The 23,080-nt window shown below is 40.3% G+C and overlaps 1 protein-coding gene across 1 annotated transcript; it reads left to right on the top strand.

Annotated features, from left to right (window-relative positions):
• The first annotated feature begins 21,230 nt into the window (after positions 1 to 21,230).
• LOC104211408 (uncharacterized) lies at positions 21,231 to 22,574 on the top strand. Its single transcript, XM_009760456.2, has one exon. The coding sequence runs from the start codon at positions 21,317 to 21,319 to the stop codon at positions 22,307 to 22,309; it is 993 nt and encodes a 330-aa protein (XP_009758758.1). The 5' UTR covers positions 21,231 to 21,316; the 3' UTR covers positions 22,310 to 22,574.
• Positions 22,575 to 23,080: the final 506 nt, after the last annotated feature.

The raw sequence follows: 23,080 nt of genomic DNA on the forward strand, positions 1-23,080 counted from the left end.
GGGCGGGCTCCCAAATTCAACACTTGAAATAAAAAGACTGAAATGTATTCCTCTCGTTATACAGGTGGGCGCCTGGAACATGAAATGCAAATACTGAAATGTATTCCTCTCGTTATTCAGGTGGGCGCCTGGTGAGAATTTTAAAGACTGAAAGTATTCCTCTCGTTATACAGGTGGGCGCCTGGAACATGAAATGCAAATACTGAAATGTATTCCTCTCGTTATTCAGGTGGGCGCCTGGTGAGAATTTTAAAGACTGAAAGTATTCCTCTCGTTATACAGGTGGGCGCCTGGTTGTAAAGATATGAAAAATGATATGCCCGTATTATACTGGTGGGTGACCTAGAACAGAAATGAAAAGACAAAAATGTATTCCCGCATTATACTGGTGGGTGACCCAGAACAAAAAATGAAAAGACAGAAGTGTATTCCTCTCGTTATTCAGGTGGGCGCCTGTCGAACAATAACTTTGAAAATAAGATCCTATTTGAGGGCGGATGAACCCGACATGTCCTATTTGAGGGCAGACGAACCCAACATGTCCTATTTGAGGGAGGATGAACCCAACATATCCTATTTGAGGGCGGATTAACCCGACATATCCTATTCGAGGGCGGATGAACCCAACAGATCCTATTTGAGGGCGGATGAACCCGACATATCCTATTTGAGGGCGGATGAACCCAAACATATCCTATTTGAGGGCGGATGAACCCAACATATCCTATTTGAGGGCGGATGAACCCAACATATCCTATTTGAGGGCGGATGAACCCAACATATCCTATTTGAGGGCGGATGAACCCAACATATCCTATTTGAGGGCGGATGAACCCGACAGATCCTATTTGAGGGCGGATGAACCCAACAGATCCTATTTGAGGGCGGATTAACCCAACAGATCCTATTTGAGGGCGGATTAACCCAACAGATCCTATTTGAGGGCGGATGAACCCGAAATATCCTATTCGCGGGAGGATGAACCCAAAATATCCTATTCGCGGGCGGATGAACCCAACAGATCCTATTTGAGGGCGGATTAACCCAACATATCCTATTTGAGGGCGGATGAACCCAAAAATATCCTTAAGACCCGAATACTTGCTGGGGATTGGGATGGATTTCCCTTTCTACCTTCCCCATTTTATTTTTATTATTCTTTTATTTGTTTGTTTATTTATTTATTTATTATTATTATTATTATTAGCTTCCTCCTTTGAAGTCTGACCGTTGAGGCTACCGACTTTCCAACCTTGTGTTGGACCCCTCGCAACTGCTAGGGATAACACTGTTGAGGAATTATTTACTTACCTGTTGGCGGTAAAATGTTATCAGCTGGGGTACCTGACTTCCAGAAAATTTTCTAAATGGAAGGAAAATTTTCTGCCCCAGTTTGATAATATCCCTTGCGGCATGCGTTTCTGCCTCAATGCCATTTCCCTTACCTGTTTCAAATCAAACAAAATTGTTAGTTTAAAACATGGTGGTTGGTTGTGATACTCCTGCTGGGATGACTTTTCCTTTTTCCTTCCTTGCTTTGCGTTGCACAACTTGTTGGGGGATGATATTATGTGCTGGGGATAATCCCTTTCTCCTGGGGGATATCCCTCTTCTTTTGTGGCATAGCTTGGAAACTGGCATTTCCCCGACCTCTTAGTCTAGTATGGATTTTGCCAAATCATGCTCACTGCTCTCCTTGCTCTGTTCATGGGCCTTTTGCTGGGGATATATATTTTGACACTGGCCTCGCGCTTGTTCCTCGCTGACTATACCACTTGGATGTACTAGTCAGATCTCATTTTGGAAAGCTGATGGCCTATTCGAAGTCATTTCATACTTGTTCTGACCGGACAGACTCTAAAAAAAAAAAAAATTATGAAAGGAGAAAGATAACAGAAACAAAATAAAAGACAAAGGAAACGATGACTCTTTTACAAAAGAAACTGTAAAAAAAAAACCTATCAAACGCAGATACCGACTCTAATGGCCATGACATGCGTATGTGGCCTATCCTCTGCCGTCAATCATCTTTCAAGATCTTCAATTGGCGATTCCCCATCTGATTCTCAATCTTATTCGACTTGTAGTGCCCGAAGGGTTTTCACTATCAAGTCTCTCTCATTTTTGGGTTCTTCTCTCAGCTTTCATCGCCTTATGGTGCCTGTGAAGGTTTTCACCAATAAGACTCTCTCGTTTTATGTCTCTCTCCAGCTGGGGATTTGGAGTGTTGCCGGCATGACTCTTTCTGTTGGAGATTAGAGTCCTTTCTGCTGTGGAACAGAATGTTATGTGCGCCGGTAAGACTCTTCATTTGTCTGACTTGGCATCTTTTGAAGACTGGTCAGAAGGTCTTTCTTTGGACCGTAATGTGGGTTTTGGATAGGGCTAGAAAGAAAGGGTATAAAAGGCTCAAAAATGCATTAATTTTGGGTTATTAATTACAACCTTCGGAATTAGATTTATTTACAACAAACGCAACTTTTGCCCCAGTTTCTTGCTTGGGGATATTTTGATTGGGTTTTTTTTTTCATTTTTCAAAACTATGACCGAGCCGTGAAGCGCCTACGTATCCTCTTTGAGGAATCAGGTCAAACGTAGTTCCCAATTCCTCTTTTCCATTTGACTTTCCTTTTTTTGCTTTTTGTTATCATTTTTCTTTTCTCTTTTTCTTTTCTCATTTTCTTTTGTCGTTTTTTTTTCTTTCTCTCTTTTTCTTTTATTCTTCTTTTTCCATTTTGTTGTTTTCTTTTCTTTCTTTTCTCTTATCCGCCATGCTTGCGTATTTTATTCGTTGCTACTAATTCCGAACGAGGGGTATGAAAGAAAAATAAATAAGGCTCAAAAGGGGTAACGAAGGATAAAGTGTTTGGGTAGCAGAACAAAATGCCTTCGTCATTCCAGTCTTCAACACATGCCAAGTGCAAACAACACAATTAAACCATAGATTTATAGCTCTTCCGATGGTGCCGGACTTGACAATTATATTCAACATCTGTTTGTTCATTTGTCACTTCTAAAGCACCGTTGGGCGACACTCTCATTCTCATTATTATGAATGACCCTCATGCCAATTTAGGCGAATCTTTCTTTAACGGTTTTCTTTGTGTTTAACTTGCCCCAGTTCCACATGACTCGAGCTCTGAATAATCTCAAACCGTCCTTATTTTCTTTAAATGGTCTGATCGCCCTTCCAGGGTTTTATGATTAACTTTAAAGACTAGGCCCAAACTGTGTGCGCATGTCATGTCACTAGAATCGGTGCTGAATAAGAATGACATAATGACTAAACAAAAAGGTGAATAGAAATAATAAAAGATTGGATTTTGTGCTAGACTACCGGTGAAATGGTTTGAATAATAAACAAACGAAATAAAATCTTAAACAACCTGGACAAAACTTAAACAAACCGCTATGACAAAACGGAAAGATAAGCGGAAAGATATTGACGCAAAACAAATCCGAATTACAATCCTAATAATCCGAACAACGGAAATGACAACAAAATAAGCCACCAAATGCCTCCTTCTTGTTAACCAAGGAACGGAGCGTCCTCCCACTTTATCAAAACTGGCATCTTAGCCACTTGAGCTTCGCATCAATACTGCCAGGACTATTACCAGCTTTAATATCATCGTCCTCTGTCAGCAAATTCCCAATAGGACTTGAGTGCTTCTGTTATCGGCCTGATCCCAGCATAGTGCGCACCATGATGTGCAAGTAAAGGATTCTGGGTGTCATTGTCCGGCTTACCACAAACCAACCACCTTAACTTATTTGCAAAACAAACAGATTAGAATGGACTCAGTCGGTCCTCATTATTGACAACATCTTTTTCTTTTTTTTTTTCTTTTTTTTTCGATGTTTGTTTTTCCCTTTTTTTTTCTTTTCTTTCTCTTTTCTTTTTTTCATTTTGCTCTTTTTCATTTTTCTTTTTTTGTTGTGGTCGAATCTTATGGAGATTGCCTACGTATCATGACCCCGCATGAATCAGACCTTGCGTAGTTCGGGCCAATAAAAGATAAACAACAGTAAACATTTTTTCTTTTCACTTTTCATATTAAAACAAACTGGGTTTCAAAGGTTTGAAGATGACCTGCAAACTCAAAAATCAACCAAACCACATATTTTAATCAAAAGCTTTACAAACTCAAAAACAAAAGGCTAGCTCCCTTTCTCTGTTCGACAAATGCAACCAAACGGTTATTTTTGCAAATGTGGCCCCTTCCAAATTTCACATGAATTTTGAGGCCGGGGAGGATTATTTATGACACTTTACAAACTTGTCCGTTTTTTACGAAAATAGCCTTTCGACAACTGAAAGATACTCTAAGGCTATTTCGGCAAGAACGGTTTAAGACGCGGCCGAAGCTGGCTCGGCTTATTACGACAAAATTTGAACGGTATTCACCTGACCGTTGACTAGTTGTTTTTTTTTTCAAATTATGATAAACCTTGTATTGCAAACACGGCCTTTCGACGTCTCGGGGACGAAGCTTTTTAAGGCTGTGTGGGTCCATATCTCAAAATGACCCAAAGGTGGCTGTTTATGCCAAGTCAGCCTTCCGGCGTCCCTTTCGGGAACATTCGGCTATTTATGACAAAACAGCATCACCTGACTTATTTATAACTCTTTTTATCGTTTTTCAAATTAGAAAAGTCAACATTGCGAACACGGCCTTTCAACGTCTCGGGGACGAAGATTTTTAGGCTGTGGGGGTCAACTGGACCAAGCCTTAAAAGTGACCCAAAAGTAGCTGTTTATGCAAAGTCAGCCTTCCGGCGTCCCTTTCGGGAACATTCGGCTACGTCTTGATAAAACAGCGTCACCCGACTTCTTTATGACAAAATTAAAATTTGACATGTATTTTTTTTGTTTTTCATTATTATTTGTTTTTGGCTTTTTAGCAAAAAAGGGGGTTGGACCCGATGAGGGTTGCCTACGTATCTCACATCCGGTGAGAATCAAACCCGCGTAGTTCGGGCAAATAAACTATTTTTGAGAGGACCCTTTTCCATTTTCTATATATATATTTTTTTTATTATTTTCACAACAAACAAATAGACTATTATTCTATTATTATTTTTTTCGTTTATAACAAACAAACGAATTAACGAAAAACATAAAACATTCCTTCTTTTGAGAAGGTGGGGGTTGGACCCGATGAGGGTTGCCTACATATCTCACATCCGGTGAGAATCAAACCCGCGTAGTTCGGTCAAATAAACTATTTTAAAAGAAGAAAGGAAGCATTTTTTTTTGATTGATTTTCTTTTTAAAATAAACAGTTCTAAGATATATTTTTTGAATTTTCATTTGCTCTTTTTTTCTTTATTCTAAAGAAGAAGAAGAAAATATTTTTTCGGAATTTTACTTTTAATAAAAGAAGTGCTTTCTCAAAATGTTTTTTTTTTTGAATTTTGAATTTGCTTTTCAATTTTGAAAAAGAATCAAAATATTTTCGGATTTGTTTTTTTTTATTTTATATTATATTATTTTTTGAAAACAATTAGAAAAACTTCCTAGAGAAGCCAATAATGGAGAAAATATTTTTGGATTATTTTTGTCATTTTCATAAATAAATAAATAACACATATTTTAAAAACAAGACACTTTTTTTTTCATTTTTATGGCAAGACAAACAATTTGCTTTTCTATTAACGCTTTTTTTTTTATATATATATAAAACAAACTAATAAGACATATATTTTTTATTTTATATTCTCAAAATTTCGGCAGAGTTTCGACACTACTTGGACATTTGTTTTTTTTCTAAAAATAAGTAGTTATATTTCTATACTGTCATTTCCTCATCTTTTCACAATTTTTTAATTTGTGGAAAACGATGACAATATACAAAATCTTTTGAATTTTCATGCCTTGTTTTTATGTGTATTTTTTATTTTTTATATTTATTGTTATTTTCTTTCAAAAATGTGGCATGGGAGACATAATGATTTCCAAGACTTCTTGGATTCCGCAAATGCTCCCCATGCGCTTTTCCCAACATATGAAGCGTGGGGGACATATGGGAATTCCAAGACTTCTTGGATTCCACAAATGTTCCCCATGTGCTTTCCCAAAAAGCAAGCGTGGGGGACATAGGGAATTCCAAGGCTTCTTGGATTCCACAAATGTTCCCCATGCTTTGATTAAAATAACATCATGCTGGAAATGACCAAATGACCCATACGCCCTTGACTAAATACAACATGTAGCACATAGGATGCCGAAAGATTGTCTATTATTTTCAGGTTGCTTGTCCTAGACGGACCCAACCCCTATGTTGAGTCCCCTAAGTCAAATGCACATGATGCAAATAAACGTTCCTACTAGGGATCCGGCATGTGGCTTTGTTATACTAGGTTCAAAAACCTGGGTCGGTGTTCTAGACAGTGTACCCGAGCGGACAACTCGAGCTGAGGAAGGAGCTCCTTTCCGGGAACCAAAAGGCCAGCCGGCTTAGAAACTTTCCGAGCCTCTTTTATTCAGGGTATGACACTAACAGAATAGGGAGTCTCAACCAGTAAGCACATCCCTGGAGGTAAGAAGAGAAAGGTTTCGGCACAGTTTATATACAGTTCAAATAATATCAAAGCGGTAAAAGCAGCATTTAGCACATTAGGCTCAAAACATGTAATAATCAGATAAGAGATAAAGCCAAATAATAACAATTATTTTAAGCTCGAATTCTTAACCCTGAACCAGTGGTTCTGGGTAAAGTCCCCAGCAGAGTCGCCAGAGCTGTCACACCTCCTTTTTCCGCGCCCGGGGGGCGCATGGGGGAGTTTTTTTTCAATTAAAGGACAATCGAAACGGGATTTATTTAATTATTTCAGAGTCGCCACTTGGGAGATTTAGGGTGTCCCAAGTCACCAATTTTAATCCCGAATCGAGGAAAGAATGACTCTATATTACAGTCTGCGTACCAGAAATCTAGATAAGGAATTCTGTTAACCCGGGAGAAGGTGTTAGGCATTCCCGAGTTCCGTGGTTCTAGCACGGTCGCTCAACTGTTATATTTGGCTTATTTATCTGATTTTTAATACTATGAACTTATGTGCAAATTTATCTTTTGACCGCTTTACTATTATTGTTTTTAGGAGAATGTGAACATCGCTTAAAACACGTCTTTGGACTGCGTCACATGAAATGCACCCACAATCCGAAACGCATTTTATTTGATGTTTTGAGATTTGGATTTGGGTCGCATGAAATGCACACCCGAGCTTAAGAAAGTAAATTATTAAACACGCGCCTAAAGAGACTATCGCGTTATTATTTTTCGGAGGCCGCGAAATTCGCTAAACGACCCTCCTGAATTCTAAGTAATTTTAAACAAGTATTTACTGAGGGCCCCGCAATTTGTATTTTTACTCGGCGAGGCTCATCTCATTCTTATTTTTTAAAAGAATTTGCAACGTCATGGAAATGCATCTCAGACCACGTCACAGTCAATGTACCCGTGATTAGAGACACATTTCGATTTCGTTGAGATTTGGATTTGGGTCACATAAATGTGCACCCGAGTTTAGGGAGATGACATTATTAAAGGCGCGCCTAAAGCAACTAGCGCATTATTATTATTGGTAGGGCCGCGAAATTTGCTAAACGGCCCGTCCCAGAATCTAAGTGTTTAATACATATATTTTGTGAGGGCCCCGCAATTTGTCACTTTTATTCGGCGAGGCTCGTCTCATTTTATTTTTTTTTATTATTATTTTTTATTTTATTTTATTTTTTTAATTTTTTTTAAAAAGGATGCCATTTTTACGCCTTTAACAATACTAAACCTTACGGCTTCTTTACACCTACAATCTCATAACTTGTCAAGATTTGATAAAAGAAGTTAAGCGAATGAATGTTTCGGGCGTAGTAACAACATGTACTAATACTAATTTTGTCCAAATAAACTAAGATAATAATAACATAACTCATTGAACGTAAATAATAACAATACTAATCTTAGGACTACTAATACAACTAAATCAAATGACATCAAGTAATCAATAATAACATAACACAAGAATGAAATAAAATGCATACGGTAAAACATAAGCAGAAAATTATCATATCAATTGATATATTGCAGCTTCAAACATTGAACGTAAAATTTCTTTAATCCAATACATCGAGGCTTAACTAACCTGAATAAACAGAAATGCATGGAGCCATGGACCGAACCTCAACATCGACTTCAACGAACAAACTCGACGCGCCGGACCTCGACGAACAGAGACGACCTCAACGGTCTGCACGCCGACAGTGGAAGAACGACGATAACATGGCCGATTGGTTGTCGTGTTTTGGACAGGACGGTGAAGCGATGGTGGTTCCGACGAGGGAAACAGCAGCAACTGCTGCTCGATAGCAGCTGGGGCGTGGGGAACGACAGGGACACTGATTATTGCTGTTGGTCGTGGTGCTGGGGAAGGTGACACAGCAGCGGTCGACGAACGGGAGGGAGTTGGTGGCGCGACGGACAGTGACGACGCAGCGACGACAGCTGTTGCTCGTCCGGCTGGGTTATGGTGGTTTGGACAGTAGGGTAGTGGTGGTTTGTCGAGGGTGATGGAGGAGGAGGGTGGTCGACGGACTGGGTGTGGGTAGGTTTGGTCGTGGGTTTTTTGTAGTGACGGGGTGGTGTTTGGGATGGTTTTGGCGTTGGGCAGGTGGTGAGGAGCTGGTGGGTCGACTGGTTTTGGAGGAGCGAGCTCGTTTGGTGGTGGTTATGGAGGAATTGGGTTTGACAGTAGGGGTCGTTAATGGTGGTTCACCGACGGGGGGTGGTTGGACGACGGTGGGGCTGGTTTCGTTTGGATGGTGGTGTTGAGGCGGAGAGGAGGATGACGGGGTGGTGTTTGGGAGGAGGAGGGTGGTCCGGAAATGGAGTTTTCCGGTTAGGGCGTCGTAGGGTTTTCTCCCTTTCTTCTTTGAAGAAGAAAGAGGAACCGTAGTATGTTTCAAAATCTCCAAAGTCCTCCGTCAAAAATGTGTTTGTCCGTGTTTTGTAATGTTTTGCCAAGAAAAATGAGCCCCACGCGTGGTGGGGTTCAAGGTTTATGTCCCCCACGCGTGGTGGGGTTCCCCATGTGTCCTGGACACGGTTTATTATGGGCTAGGTCCGAAAATTAGGCCTAAAACCGGGTAGTTTGAACCCGAATATTATTCTTTTGCCCGGACCCGAGAAATAGGAACACGTTGCTTAACTAGTCCTATGTAAGCAAAATAACTACCAAAAATAAGACTAGTATTTAAACAAAACTATATCTTTTTAAATATTTTTCAAGATTTAAAATAGCTACAAAATATTAATAAAACTATTTTTTGTAATTTTCGTTTTAAATTTTAAGATAAAATATGACGTAATATTTTTGTATTTTTCAAAGTTAAAATGACTATAAAACCTTAATAGAACTATGTTTTATTTTTATTTTTTTTTGTAATTTTCGAAATTATACAAAGTACAAAAATAAAGTGCAATTTTTGTATTTTTCAAGTTTATGAGAAATACATAAACTAAAATTTATATAAACACTTACGACTCAACTCTACGCACGATCTAGATTCAGGAAGAAGGTAACAACCCTAGATGTCATGTAGCCTCCTGATTATAAATGTGGCGCGCTACACATCCATAATCAAGACTCTACTAGACACGGCTCATAGACAACCCCTAGGACAGACTTGCTCTGATACCAAGTTTGTCACGACCCAAACTGAAGGGCCATGACTAGCACCCGACCACACTTGCCGAGCACCAACGTACATTTCATCTAACCTTCATTATTATCTTTTAAGGCTGACGAGATCAATATAAATGGTAGACCTAGATCATGGACAACCAGCAATAAAATATGACGGCATGAACATACATAGCAGGGGATGACCAGACAATCAAGAAACTACATATAAGGTATGAGCTACCACGCTACTATGAAAGACTATACAACAAAAACTAGCCGACAAGGCATACCAAACTATACATGAGCCGACACCTGTCTATGAGCCTCTAAAAGAACATAAGTGTTGCAACATAGCCGGAACAGGGCCCCGACATACCCATAATGTCTATAACAAAAATTGCATACCAAGACCAAGGCAAGTCCGGAGAAGGGATCTCGCCAATCACCGCTGAACTGGACAGTCTACTGTGGTGGGGGAGCTGCACCTGCCTGTCTATCAGGACCTGCAGCACGACATGCAGCGTCCACAAATAAAAGGACGTCAGTACGAATAAAGTACTGAGTATGTAAGGCAAGGAACCATAAATACGATCAGTAATGTAAGCAAGGATAGAGAATATACAACCTGTAACATCTTAGTACCTCTGAGGGCTACTTACATGAAATGCATGATACATATGTATAAATACATAAACCTTTAAAGCATTCGCCTCTGTGGGCATCATTATCATCATATCGTACCCGGCCATAATAGGCTCGGTAGAATCGTACCCGGCCACGTGGAGCTCGGTAAAACCCAACTGATCAGTGGTTGCACAATAGGTGTCGTACCCGGCCAACTATAGCGTGGCTCGGTAGAGTAAAATAGATACATATATATAATGCATGCTCGACTCATGGAATCACATTCTAAACCTTTCGGAGTGACGTAAGGTCGGTATCCTCTGTACACGTTATTAGGACTAACTCTTCACTATGAACCTTATAAGAATCAGGAAGTACCAATAACATTGATAACATAAGAATAAGAGAAGCAACATTAACATCAATCGTTCCATAAGAGGGAAAACAATGTAAGTACTGCTAGCTTCTAAGAGTAGAGTATCTTTGGAAGCTCGTTCATTACATTATGTACAATCGGAGTCGTGCAAAAGAAGGAAAGGGATAGCCTCACATACCTTGTATATACTGCCCCAATCTCAAGCTATGCAATTGTCAAAACTCCTTAGTCTACAATAAGAGAAACGATACTATCGTTATCATTTAAGCGTCATAACTATTATGTATCGACCACAACCTATTTTATGATGAAACGGACAGCACCTCCCCTATATATATGACCTCACACCATTCAAAACAGTCACCAAACAGCCCAAACAACATCAATAATAAACATATTGAGCCTCCCAAAATAGTCCACACATAGCCTAATCACTCCATACATACGACGACCACCGTAGTCGTGTCAAACAACCTGGAAATGTTACGAATAACTATCAGCCCATAACCCTACATATATATGGTGTTTCTCCACACCCTTCCTCCTCCAAAACTCCACAATATAGTAGTAAAATACGCAGCCCAACAACAACGCAAAACAGTCCACAAAACAATAACATTACTACCAAGCCTTTCGATATATATCTCACAAGTTCTAGCTTCAATGGCTTAGCCGCAACTTGGATAATCTTAAATACATATAGAGTAAGAGGTTCCTTACCTTTATACAGAAAGAACAACTCCAATTTGACCTTAAATTTCCATGAAATATCCCTCCAATGCTGCCACAACAACAAAAAAGCGAAACTAGCGATTAATTAGTGTTTTTCGGCACTAAAATCACTTTAGGAGGCTTGAAATCACCTAGGATTGATATTAAGAACATGAGGGAGTATTTACAGAACATAAACCCTTTAAAACAACCTCCCACACGAGCTGAAACGACACAAAAATGAGCAACAACAAGAAGAACAAGAGACTTACTAGCGCCACGGAATTCCCGACACTTGATTTGTGTTGTTTGCCCTTTTTTTGGGTCTTGAATCTTGAGAGAACCTTGAGAGGATGTTCCTAGGGTTCTAAGGTCTGAAAATAGTGAAAAGAAATGACTTAAAACGGGTTGGAGGCATCCTATATAGGTCCAAATATCTTAAACCGACTTAGTGGGCCCCATAGAGAGGTGCTTGGCGCAGTCTCGCGAAAACGCGAATATCTCTCTACTCCGAGATCGTATCGATGAAAGGTTTAATGAGTTGGAAACTAGACTCATAGATCTTTAATTTTATTGGTAGATCACCCCGTAATTCCTTGTAAATTATGATAAAAGATTAGAAATATTTGACCTAATGTTTAAGTAAAATTATGAACCTAAGTTGCGACAACTTTTGTCGACTTTTGTTTCATAACTCGTTTGACTTCAAGACTTATGATACGGATATTATATGATTAAAATACCTTCATAAATGACCTCTTGAGTGTATTAAGCACCGCTAGATTACCTGAAAATTCGAGTTACAACATCCTTGATTCGTTTAACTTCTAATACTGGTTAATCACCCTTATACACTCTTGTATCACTTAAGACCAATAGGATTGACTTCTTATCATCTCAAAGATAATTCCTTCTTGGATTTATGTTAACTAATATATGGCATGAACTAACACATGTGGATATGGGTTGTAACACCCTCCCCCCTTAGGAACATTCGTCCTCGAATGTAAGGGTTTATGGGGAGTTTAAATCATCGTGGATTCCAATGGAAATTTCCGATCAATTTTCCCCTATAAAATGGTCACTAGCAAAACTTGCAAGTAATTAATCCCAACATATGGCTTCACAAGGCTACACAAAGCATTATGCGTATTTACATTATCTACATATCACCATTTTGTATTAAGGAGGAGTATTCTCAAATTATTGCTTACCTCATAGAGCCGTTTCACCTTCCAATGTATTCTGTCTTCCACCAGCATCCTTGTTATCTTTATTCTGGAATAAGTAAGGGTATTTAGACTTCATCTCCTCTTCTGCTTCCCATGTCATTTCTTCCATATTTTTGTTCCTCCACAATACTTTGACGGAAGCTACATCTTTTGTTCTCAGCTTGCGGACTTGCCGATCTAATATCGCCACTGGCACTTCTTCATATGATAGGTCCTCTGTAACTTGTACATCTTTGATAGGGATGACTCGAGAAGGGTCTCCAATACATTTTCTCAACATAGATACATGGAATACCGGGTGGACAAATTCCAATTCGGATGGCAATTCTAACTCATAAGCAACCTGTCCAATCCGTCGAAGAATTTTATACGGCCCGATATACCTTGGACTCAGCTTACCTTTCTTCCCAAAACGCATAATACCCTTCATTGGTGAGATCCTCAGGAAAACCCAATCACCAACCTCAAACTCTAGATCACGACGTCGGACATCAGAATAAGATTTTTGCCTGCTTTGTGCCGTCCTCAATCGCTCCTGTATCACTTTCACCTTCTCAATAGCTTGGTGAATCAAATCTGGCCCATATAATTCTGTTTCACCGACTTCGAACCATCCAACTGGTGATCTACATCTCCTCCCGTATAGTGCCTCGTATGGGGCCATTTTAATACTGGAATGGTAGCTATTGTTATAGGCGAATTCTATGAGTGGAAGATGATCATCCCAATTCCCCTTAAAATCTAGAACACATGCTCGTAGCATATCTTCCAGTGTCTGAATGGTACGTTCAGCCTGTCCGTCAGTCTGCGGATGAAATGCAGTGCTGAGATTTACCTGTGTGCCTAAACCCTTCTGGAAAGACCTCCAAAAGTTAGCCGTAAATTGAGCTCCTCGGTCTGATATAATAGATATGGGCACACCATGAAGCCTAACAATCTCCTTGATATACAACTTTGCATAATCTTCAGCCGTGTAAGTTGTCTTCACTGGCAGAAAATGGGCACATTTTGTAAGTCGATCAATTATCACCTAGATGGAGTCAAACTTATGATAAGAGCGAGGTAATCCAATAATGAAGTCCATATTAATCACCTCCCACTTCCAGGTCGGAATCTCTATATTTTGAAGCAATCCACCGGGTTTCTGATGTTCTATCTTTACTTGTTGACAATTGGGACACTGGGCTACAAATTCTGCAATAGACTTCTTCATATTATCCCACCAATACTGCTCCTTGACATCATGATACATCTTTGTCGAGCCGGGATGGATGGAATATCGGGATTGATGAATCTCATTCATAATCTTCTCTCGCAACCCTGCCACATTAGGCACACACAATCGGCTCTGGTATCTTAGTGCCCCGTCTTTTCCGATCCCAAAAGCCATACTTTTACACTGTTGAATGCTTTCTCTTAATCGTACTAAGATAGGATCTTCATATTGTCGTGCTTTTACCTCGGCTACCAAAGATGATTCTGATGTATTCTGTACAGTAACACCTCCATCATCAGAGTCTAACAATCTGATTCTCATATTGGCTAGCTGATGAAGCTCTTTAATCAACCCCCATCTACCTGCCTCAATATGTACTAAGCTTCCCATTGATTTACGGCTGAGAGCGTCTGCCACAACATTGGCTTTACCGGGATGATACAATATCTCGACGTCGTAGTCTTTCAATAATTCAAGCCACCTACGCTGCCTCAAATTCAACTCTTTCTGCTTGAAGATGTATTGTAAACTCTTGTGATCTGTGTAGATGTCAACATGGACGCCGTATAAGTAGTGCCGCCATATCTTCAAAGCATATATTACTGCAGCCAATTCCAAATCATGGGTTGGATAATTCTTTTCATGCTTCTTCAATTGTCTTGATGCATAAGCAATCACATTCCCACGCTGCATCAATACGCACCCCAAACCTATACCTGAGGCATCACAATATACCACATAACCTTCTGTTCCTTCAGGAAGAGTGAGCACTGGTGCAGATGTCAATCGATTCTTCAGCTCCTGAAAACTATGTTCACAAGTGTCAGACCACTGGAATTTGGTAGCTTTTTGTGTTAACTTAGTCAATGGTGATGATATAGAGGAAAATCCTTCTACAAACCGCCTATAATATCCTGCTAGCCCTAGGAAGCTGCGGACTTCTGATGGTGTTGTAGGTCTCGGCCAATTCTTTACTGCATCGATCTTCTGAGTGTCGACACTAATACCCTCATCAGATATCACATGGCCAAGGAATGCTACTGAGTTCAGCCAGAATTCACATTTGGAGAGCTTAGCATATAACTTACGATCCTGAAGCGTCTGTAATACTATCCGCAAGTGGCCCGCGTGTTCCGCCTCCGAACGAGAATACACTAGAATGTCATCAATGAATACAATCACGAACACATCAAGATAGGGCCTGAATATAGTATTCATGAGATCCATAAAAGCTGTTGGGGCATTTGTTAGCCCGAACGACATCACCAAGAACTCAAAGTGCCCATATCTTGTCCGGAAGGCCGTCTTTGGAATATCCTTCTCCCTAACCCTCACCTGATGATACCCTGAACGTAAATCAATCTTAGAGAAATACTTGGCACCCTGGAGTTGGTCAAACAGGTCATCAATTCTTGGAAGTGGATACTTGTTCTTTATAGTAGACTTATTCAACTGTCGATAGTCGATACACATCCGTAACGACCCGTCTTTCTTCCGCACGAATAGGACTGGTGCACCCCAAGGTGAAGTGCTAGGCCTAATAAAGCCCTTATCTAGCAAGTCCTTCAACTGCACCTTCAACTCTCGCAACTCTGCCGGGGCCATTCTGTATGGAGGAATAGAGATCGGTTGAGTGTCAGGCAACACATCAATGCTAAAATCAATCTCCCTTTCAGGAGGAAGGCCTGGGAGTTCATCTGGGAAAACATCTGGGAATTCGTTGACCACAGGGATTGATTGTAAAGTAGGCGGTTTCGCCTCCGCATCCCTAACGCGAACGAGATGATAAATGTAACCTTTTGAGATCATTTTCCTTGCCTTAAGATAGGAAATAAACCTACCTTTCGGTGTAGCAATGTTCCCTTTCCATTCAATGACGGGTTCACCCGGAAATTGGAACCTAACCATCTTCGTACGACAGTCAACATTTGCATAGCATGAGGCCAACCAGTCCATTCCCATTATCACATCAAAATCAACCATTTCTAACTCAAATAAATTTGCCGAGGTTTGACGACTACAAATCATCACAGTGCAACCTCTATATACCCTTCTAGCAATCACAGAATCTCCTATCGGAGTAGATACCGCGAGGGGTTTACTTATCAATTCAGGTTCAATGCCAAACTTATTAGCCACAAAGGGTGTAACATATGATAATGTAGATCCCGGATCAATCAGCGCATATACATCATAAGAAAACACAGATATAATACCTGTAACAACATCTGGAGACGACTCGAGATCCTGTCGACCTACTAGAGCATAGGTTCGATTTTGAGCACCACTCGAACTCGGCACTGCACCTCTACCCCTACCACGACCTGTCGACTGCTGAAAACCCCGTGCTGGAGGTCGAACTGATGAGGAAGAACCAGACACAGATCCAGTCGGCTGAGCCATACCATCACCTCCTCTATTAGGACAATCCCGCATCATATGGCCAGGCTGCCCGCACGAATAGCATGCATCAGAACCTCGACGACACAGTCCAAAGTGGGCCTTGCCGCACTGATCACAATGTGGTGTTGGGGGTCTCATCTGACTAGTATCCCTGTGATGTTGCGAGCCAGATGCCCGCGAACTCTGACCTGGACCAGAATAGGATCGATCATATCGAGGCCTCTGAAACTGTGGAGGAGCACTAGCTACAGGTGGCGCCGAACTCCTCGAAAACTGTGGCCTGATGCGGCCTCTGAAGTCATCAGAATACCCTGCAAATCTCGCCCTCTTATGCTGGCCCCTATCCTGCTCCCTAACTGCCCTCTGCTGGCGCTTACGATCCTCTAGGGTCTGGGCATAAGCTTGAATACGGGAAATATCCATGCCCTCCACCAAGGAGGCTGTCGTACACTCATTTATCAGATGTGGTCCCAACCCATTCACGAACATATGCACCCTATCACTCATCTCGGCCACCATATGGGGAGCATACCTTGCCAAAGAATCAAACTGCATACTGTACTCTCGCACACTCATATTACCTTGTCTAAGGTTCAAGAACTTATCAGCTCTAGCTCGTCGTATCTCAACTGGCAAGTAGTGACGAAGAAAGGCCTCAGAAAATTCCTTCCACACAGCTGGAGGAGGGTTCGGACCCCTGGATCTCTCCCAACTATCATACCAGAGAACCGCTAAATCCCGTAGCCGATAAGAAGCCAACTCTACTGCCTCTGTATCACTAACATGCATAACCCGAAGTGTACGATGAACCTGGTCAATAAAAGTCTGTGGGTCCTCCTTGGGGTCTGATCCGGTAAACACTGGAGGGTCTAAATTAATAAAATCACGAACTCTTGTACTAACTGGTTTCTCAGCAGCACCTGTATTCTACCTCTGAGCCTGAGCAGCTACCAAGCTAGTCAATAACTGTAAAGCACTCCGCATATCCTGGTCTGGAGTGCCATACGGAGGAACTGGAGGTGCTGGGTGCCTTCTAATATCCTCTGGAGGAGATGGAGTAGATGAGGTATGAGAGGGCATCTCACTTTGAGCCTCACTTTGTCATGCTCTAACTTGGGGCACCTGACTGGTACTCTCTCCCGCTGCTGTATCAAGCCGTCTACTAATCGTTTGCTTCCTAGTCGAAGGCATCACTGGAAAAAAACAAGGTGAATATTAGAGACGAACACTTACGACTCAACTCTACGCACGATCTAGATTCAGGAAGAAGGTAACAACCCTAGATGTCATGTAGCCTCCTGATTATAAATGTGGCGCGCTACACATCCATAATCAAGACTCTACTAGACACGGCTCATAGACAACCCCTAGGACAGACTTGCTCTGATACCAAGTTTGTCACGACCCAAACTGAAGGGCCATGACTAGCACCCGACCACACTTGCCGAGCACCAACGTACATTTCATCTAACCTTCATTATTATCTTTTAAGGCTGACGAGATCAATATAAATGGTAGACCTAGATCATGGACAACCAGCAATAAAATATGACGGCATGAACATACATAGCAGGGGATGACCAGACAATCAAGAAACTACGTATAAGGTATGAGCTACCACGCTACTATGAAAGACTATACAACAAAAACTAGCCGACAAGGCATACCAAACTATACATGAGCCGACACCTGTCTATGAGCCTCTAAAAGAACATAAGTGTTGCAACATAGCCGGAACAGGGCCCCGACATACCCATAATGTCTATAACAAAAATTGCATACCAAGACCAAGGCAAGTCCGGAGAAGGGATCTCGCCAATCACCGCTGAACTGGACAGTCTACTGTGGTGGGGGAGCTGCACCTGCCTGTCTATCAGGACCTGCAGCACGACATGCAGCGTCCACAAATAAAAGGACGTCAGTACGAATAAAGTACTGAGTATGTAAGGCAAGGAACCATAAATACGATCAGTAATGTAAGCAAGGATAGAGAATATACAACCTGTAACATCTTAGTACCTCTGAGGGCTACTTACATGAAATGCATGATACATATGTATAAATACATAAACCTTTAAAGCATTCGCCTCTGTGGGCATCATTATCATCATATCGTACCCGGCCATAATAGGCTCGGTAGAATCGTACCCGGCCACGTGGAGCTCGGTAAAACCCAACTGATCAGTGGTTGCACAATAGGTGCCGTACCCGGCCAACTATAGCGTGGCTCGGTAGAGTAAAATAGATACATATATATAATGCATGCTCGACTCATGGAATCACATTCTAAACCTTTCGGAGTGACGTAAGGTCGGTATCCTCTGTACACGTTATTAGGACTAACTCTTCACTATGAACCTTATAAGAATCAGGAAGTACCAATAACATTGATAACATAAGAATAAGAGAAGCAACATTAACATCAATCGTTCCATAAGAGGGAAAACAATGTAAGTACTGCTAGCTTCTAAGAGTAGAGTATCTTTGGAAGCTCGTTCATTACATTATGTACAATCGGAGTCGTGCAAAAGAAGGAAAGGGATAGCCTCACATACCTTGTATATACTGCCCCAATCTCAAGCTATGCAATTGTCAAAACTCCTTAGTCTACAATAAGAGAAACGATACTATCGTTATCATTTAAGCGTCATAACTATTATGTATCGACCACAACCTATTTTACGATGAAACAGACATCACCTCCCCTATATATATGACCTCACACCATTCAAAACAGTCACCAAACAGCCCAAACAACATCAATAATAAACATATTGAGCCTCCCAAAATAGTCCACACATAGCCTAATCACTCCATACATACGACGACCACCGTAGTCGTGTCAAACAACCTGGAAATGTTACGAATAACTATCAGCCCATAACCCTACATATATATGGTGTTTCTCCACACCCTTCCTCCTCCAAAACTCCACAATATAGTAGTAAAATACGCAGCCCAACAACAACGCAAAACAGTCCACAAAACAATAACATTACTACCAAGCCTTTCGATATATATCTCACAAGTTCTAGCTTCAATGGCTTAGCCGCAACTTGGATAATCTTAAATACATATAGAGTAAGAGGTTCCTTACCTTTATACAGAAAGAACAACTCCAATTTGACCTTAAATTTCCATGAAATATCCCTCCAATGCTGCCACAACAACAAAAAAGCGAAACTAGCGATCAATTAGTGTTTTTCGGCACTAGAATCACTTTAGAAGGCTTGAAATCACCTAGGATTGATATTAAGAACATGAGGGAGTATTTACAGAACATAAACCCTTTAAAACAACCTCCCACACGAGCTGAAACGACACAAAAATGAGCAACAACAAGAAGAACAAGAGACTTACTAGCGCCACGGAATTCCCGACACTTGATTTGTGTTGTTTGCCCTTTTTTGGGTCTTGAATCTTGAGAGAACCTTGAGAGGATGTTCCTAGGGTTCTAAGGTCTGAAAATAGTGAAAAGAAATGACTTAAAACGGGTTGGAGGCATCCTATATAGGTCCAAATATCTTAAACCGACTTAGTGGGCCCCATAGAGAGGTGCTTGGCGCAGTCTCGCGGAAACGCGAATATCTCTCTACTCCGAGATCATATCGATGAACGGTTTAATGCGTTGGAAACTAGACTCATAGATCTTTAATTTGGTTAGTAGATCACCCCGTAATTCCTTGTAAATTATGAGAAAAGATTAGAAACATTTGACCTAATGTTTAAGTAAAATTATGAACCTAAGTTGCGACAACTTTTGTCGACTTTTATTTCATAACTCGTTTGACTTCAAGACTTATGATACGGATATTATATGATTAAAATACCTTCATAAATGACCTCTTGAGTGTATTAAGCACCGCTAGATTACCTGAAAATTCGAGTTACAACATCCTTGATTCGTTTAACTTCTAATACTGGTTAATCACCCTTATACACTCTTGTATCACTTAAGACCAATAGGATTGACTTCTTATCATCTCAAAGATAATTCCTTCTTGGATTTATGTTAACTAATATATGGCATGAACTAACACATGTGGATATGGGTTGTAACAAAACCAGTGTTTGAACGGAGTTCAGCCGTCGAGCTTGAATACTCTCGAACTAATTTGTGCTAGAGCAATTAAAATATAACAAGCTAATAAACAAGAATATGAACTAAAGAAAAAAGCATTATATTGCTTTGATATCTCAGAGTGTAAGGTATCTACAAAATGATTAGAACCCTTTTTATATAGTAGAGGAATCCTATCTATGGTACAATTTTAATTACGGAAGTAAATCCCATGATTAGCCTAAACAACCGCCCTTGATTTGATCTGTTCCGGGATTTCCGCCACGTTCTTCGACCGGTCACGGATATCTCGCTTTTCTGTTATTGCGCTTTACTCGAAGTCTGTCCTACTTGGTCTCGATCGCTACTTGCCTCTAACTCGATAGATACCTCGATTCTCGAACTCGGTACCTTGTCTTCGTATTCTGGTCTAATCTACTACGAGACTGACCTTCGTTGTGACCCTGTGATCTCGATCAAATAGTAAATTCGGATAGACCCGATTTTAACCGTATACAAATTAATGTGAAGAGTAAAAGACTTTTTAGGGATACATACATAAGGGTAATTTTGAAAAAACAAATTAAATTTTTTCTTGATTATATAGATAAATACTTATTTTAGACCAAAATAAAAAATCAAATTGATCACTTATTATGGATAGAGGATATTAATATTACCCTCCCAAAAAAGAAATAAAAAGTAGTCTAGATACATGTGCAAGTTGAGCTTGTGCAACAAACACACAACTTTGGAGTACATAAATGTTTCCAAATCTTTTCTCGCTTTGAGAAAACACAAATGTACGCATCTAGCCCCCCCCCCCCCCCCCCCCCCCAAAAAAAAAAAAAAAAGAAAATAGGAGTTCTGATACTTACAAAAGTAGAAAGCAAATTCAGACAAGTCCAACTATAGGGGCGCAGACTATAAGCTGGCACAACACGTCCCCCTTCAACATATATAAACAGAAAATTCCTTAAAGAGAGATCTAAAGAAAATCAAAGTCAACAATGGGGCTATTCTCCTATACTGTAGCCGGCGGTGGATTCATTCTAATCGGCGCTTGGGAATCTTTAATCTCCTCCTCCGCTGCCCTGAAAAATTCATCACCGTCTTCCACTTCCCAATCGTTGACAGAGAAGCAAGCCCAAGATTCTGTTTTTTCTTCATTAATCACCTATGTATCAATCTTAATCCTTTCAATTCTCTTCATTCTCAATTCCCTTTTATCCCTTTTCGATGCACTTAACTCTAAAGATCAAATTGGTTCAGTGCTTCAATTGCAGGTAATTGCAATTTCTCTTCTTTTCTTGCTCTATTCGGTTTTAGGCTTAATGACCCACTTAAAAAAATCTTATCTTTTACCTTCCAAGATCCTCAATATGCTTTGCCTTTTTGCTTTTGCTGAGGAATTTTTGCTTTTTTACCTTCAAAAGAAAGACCCAAGTGGAGTTGAGAATCGTTACTATGATCTCTTGCTTGTGCCTATTACTATTTGTGCATTTTGTTCAATTCTTGAATTGAAAAATCCCAAATTGAAATATGCTAAATTGGGACGTGGGATTGGGTTAATCTTGCAAGGGATGTGGATTCTGCAAATGGGGTTTTCTTTTTTCTCTGATTTGATAGCACAAGGTTGCTCTTTGCATGAAAAGAGTAGAGGTAATTATACGGTTAAGTGTAAAGGTCATCCCGAGTACCATCGTGGTCGAGCTATTGCTACCCTTCAGTTCAATTGTCACCTTGCTCTTCTTGTGACTGTTATTGCTTTTGTATACTCAATTGTGTGTAAAAAGAATGGTATTGGCCGTGAACATATGCGGTATAGACCTATTGGAGTTGAGATGCAACACTTGGAAATGGATAGTCAAGGTCACTTTACGTTGGACTCTGATGAAGACGACGATGAGAATGGGATAAAAGAAGAGAGGAACGAGGAAATGCAAAAGGCGACTGTCGCAGTTCCTGAATCAGGAACTAATGGCTATCATAACCATCCTTGAGTTGAGGTAATCCATGGTTAGAATTTTTTGTTACTAGGTATAAGGATCTATTCTTTGCAAAGGTAGTTATGCTTTAGACATTGGGGTTCTCTTTGTAAAAAGGAGTTGAGAAAAAAAGGTCTTATGCTTTTTCTGTTTGGTGATTCTAGTTCAAATTATGGTATTGTGTTAGAAATTCTTTAAACCAATTTAAATATATTCTCGTTTGTTGTGTACGGAAGACTTGCTCTTTGATACTAATGATGAATAAAATTTTCTTATTCAATAGGAGCTTTACTATATTTCCAGTTCATAGTTCATTTTCTATATTTGGACTTTTAAATTGTAGATGAACTTTCTTGTAAAACTTTAGAGTTGAGGCTGTTGAGCTTCAACTTTTTCTAGACACTAGAAATTGCATAGATAAGTGAAGATCTTAGAAGTAATGCACTTCCTGTGAGCATCTCTAATTGAGCATGCTGTAGATAAGCAAGGAGAATTTGGTTTAATGGACATGACGTATCCATTCTATGTGGTGTTTCTAACAATTATGTAAAAAGATGAGGACACAATGCTTAAAATATACGGACAATCTCAGATGTCTATTATTTAAAACATGGCCACAATACAAGTTAACGCTTGCGTTAATGTTTTTAATCTTTCCTGACCCGAGGGTCTATCGGTAACAACCTCTCCGCCTTCTTAAAGGTAGGGGTAAGGTCTACTTACACTACTCTCCCCATACCCCACTTGTGGAACTACACTGGGTATGTTCTTGTTGTTGTTGTTGCT

Source organism: Nicotiana sylvestris, chromosome 2 (genome assembly GCF_000393655.2).
Source record: "Nicotiana sylvestris chromosome 2, ASM39365v2, whole genome shotgun sequence".
Classification (NCBI taxonomy): domain Eukaryota; kingdom Viridiplantae; phylum Streptophyta; class Magnoliopsida; order Solanales; family Solanaceae; genus Nicotiana; species Nicotiana sylvestris.

Excerpts from the sequence above, each read along its gene's own strand:
- LOC104211408 (XM_009760456.2), top strand. The coding sequence starts at position 21,317 with ATGGGGCTATTCTCCTATACTGTAGCCGGCGGTGGATTCATTCTAATC.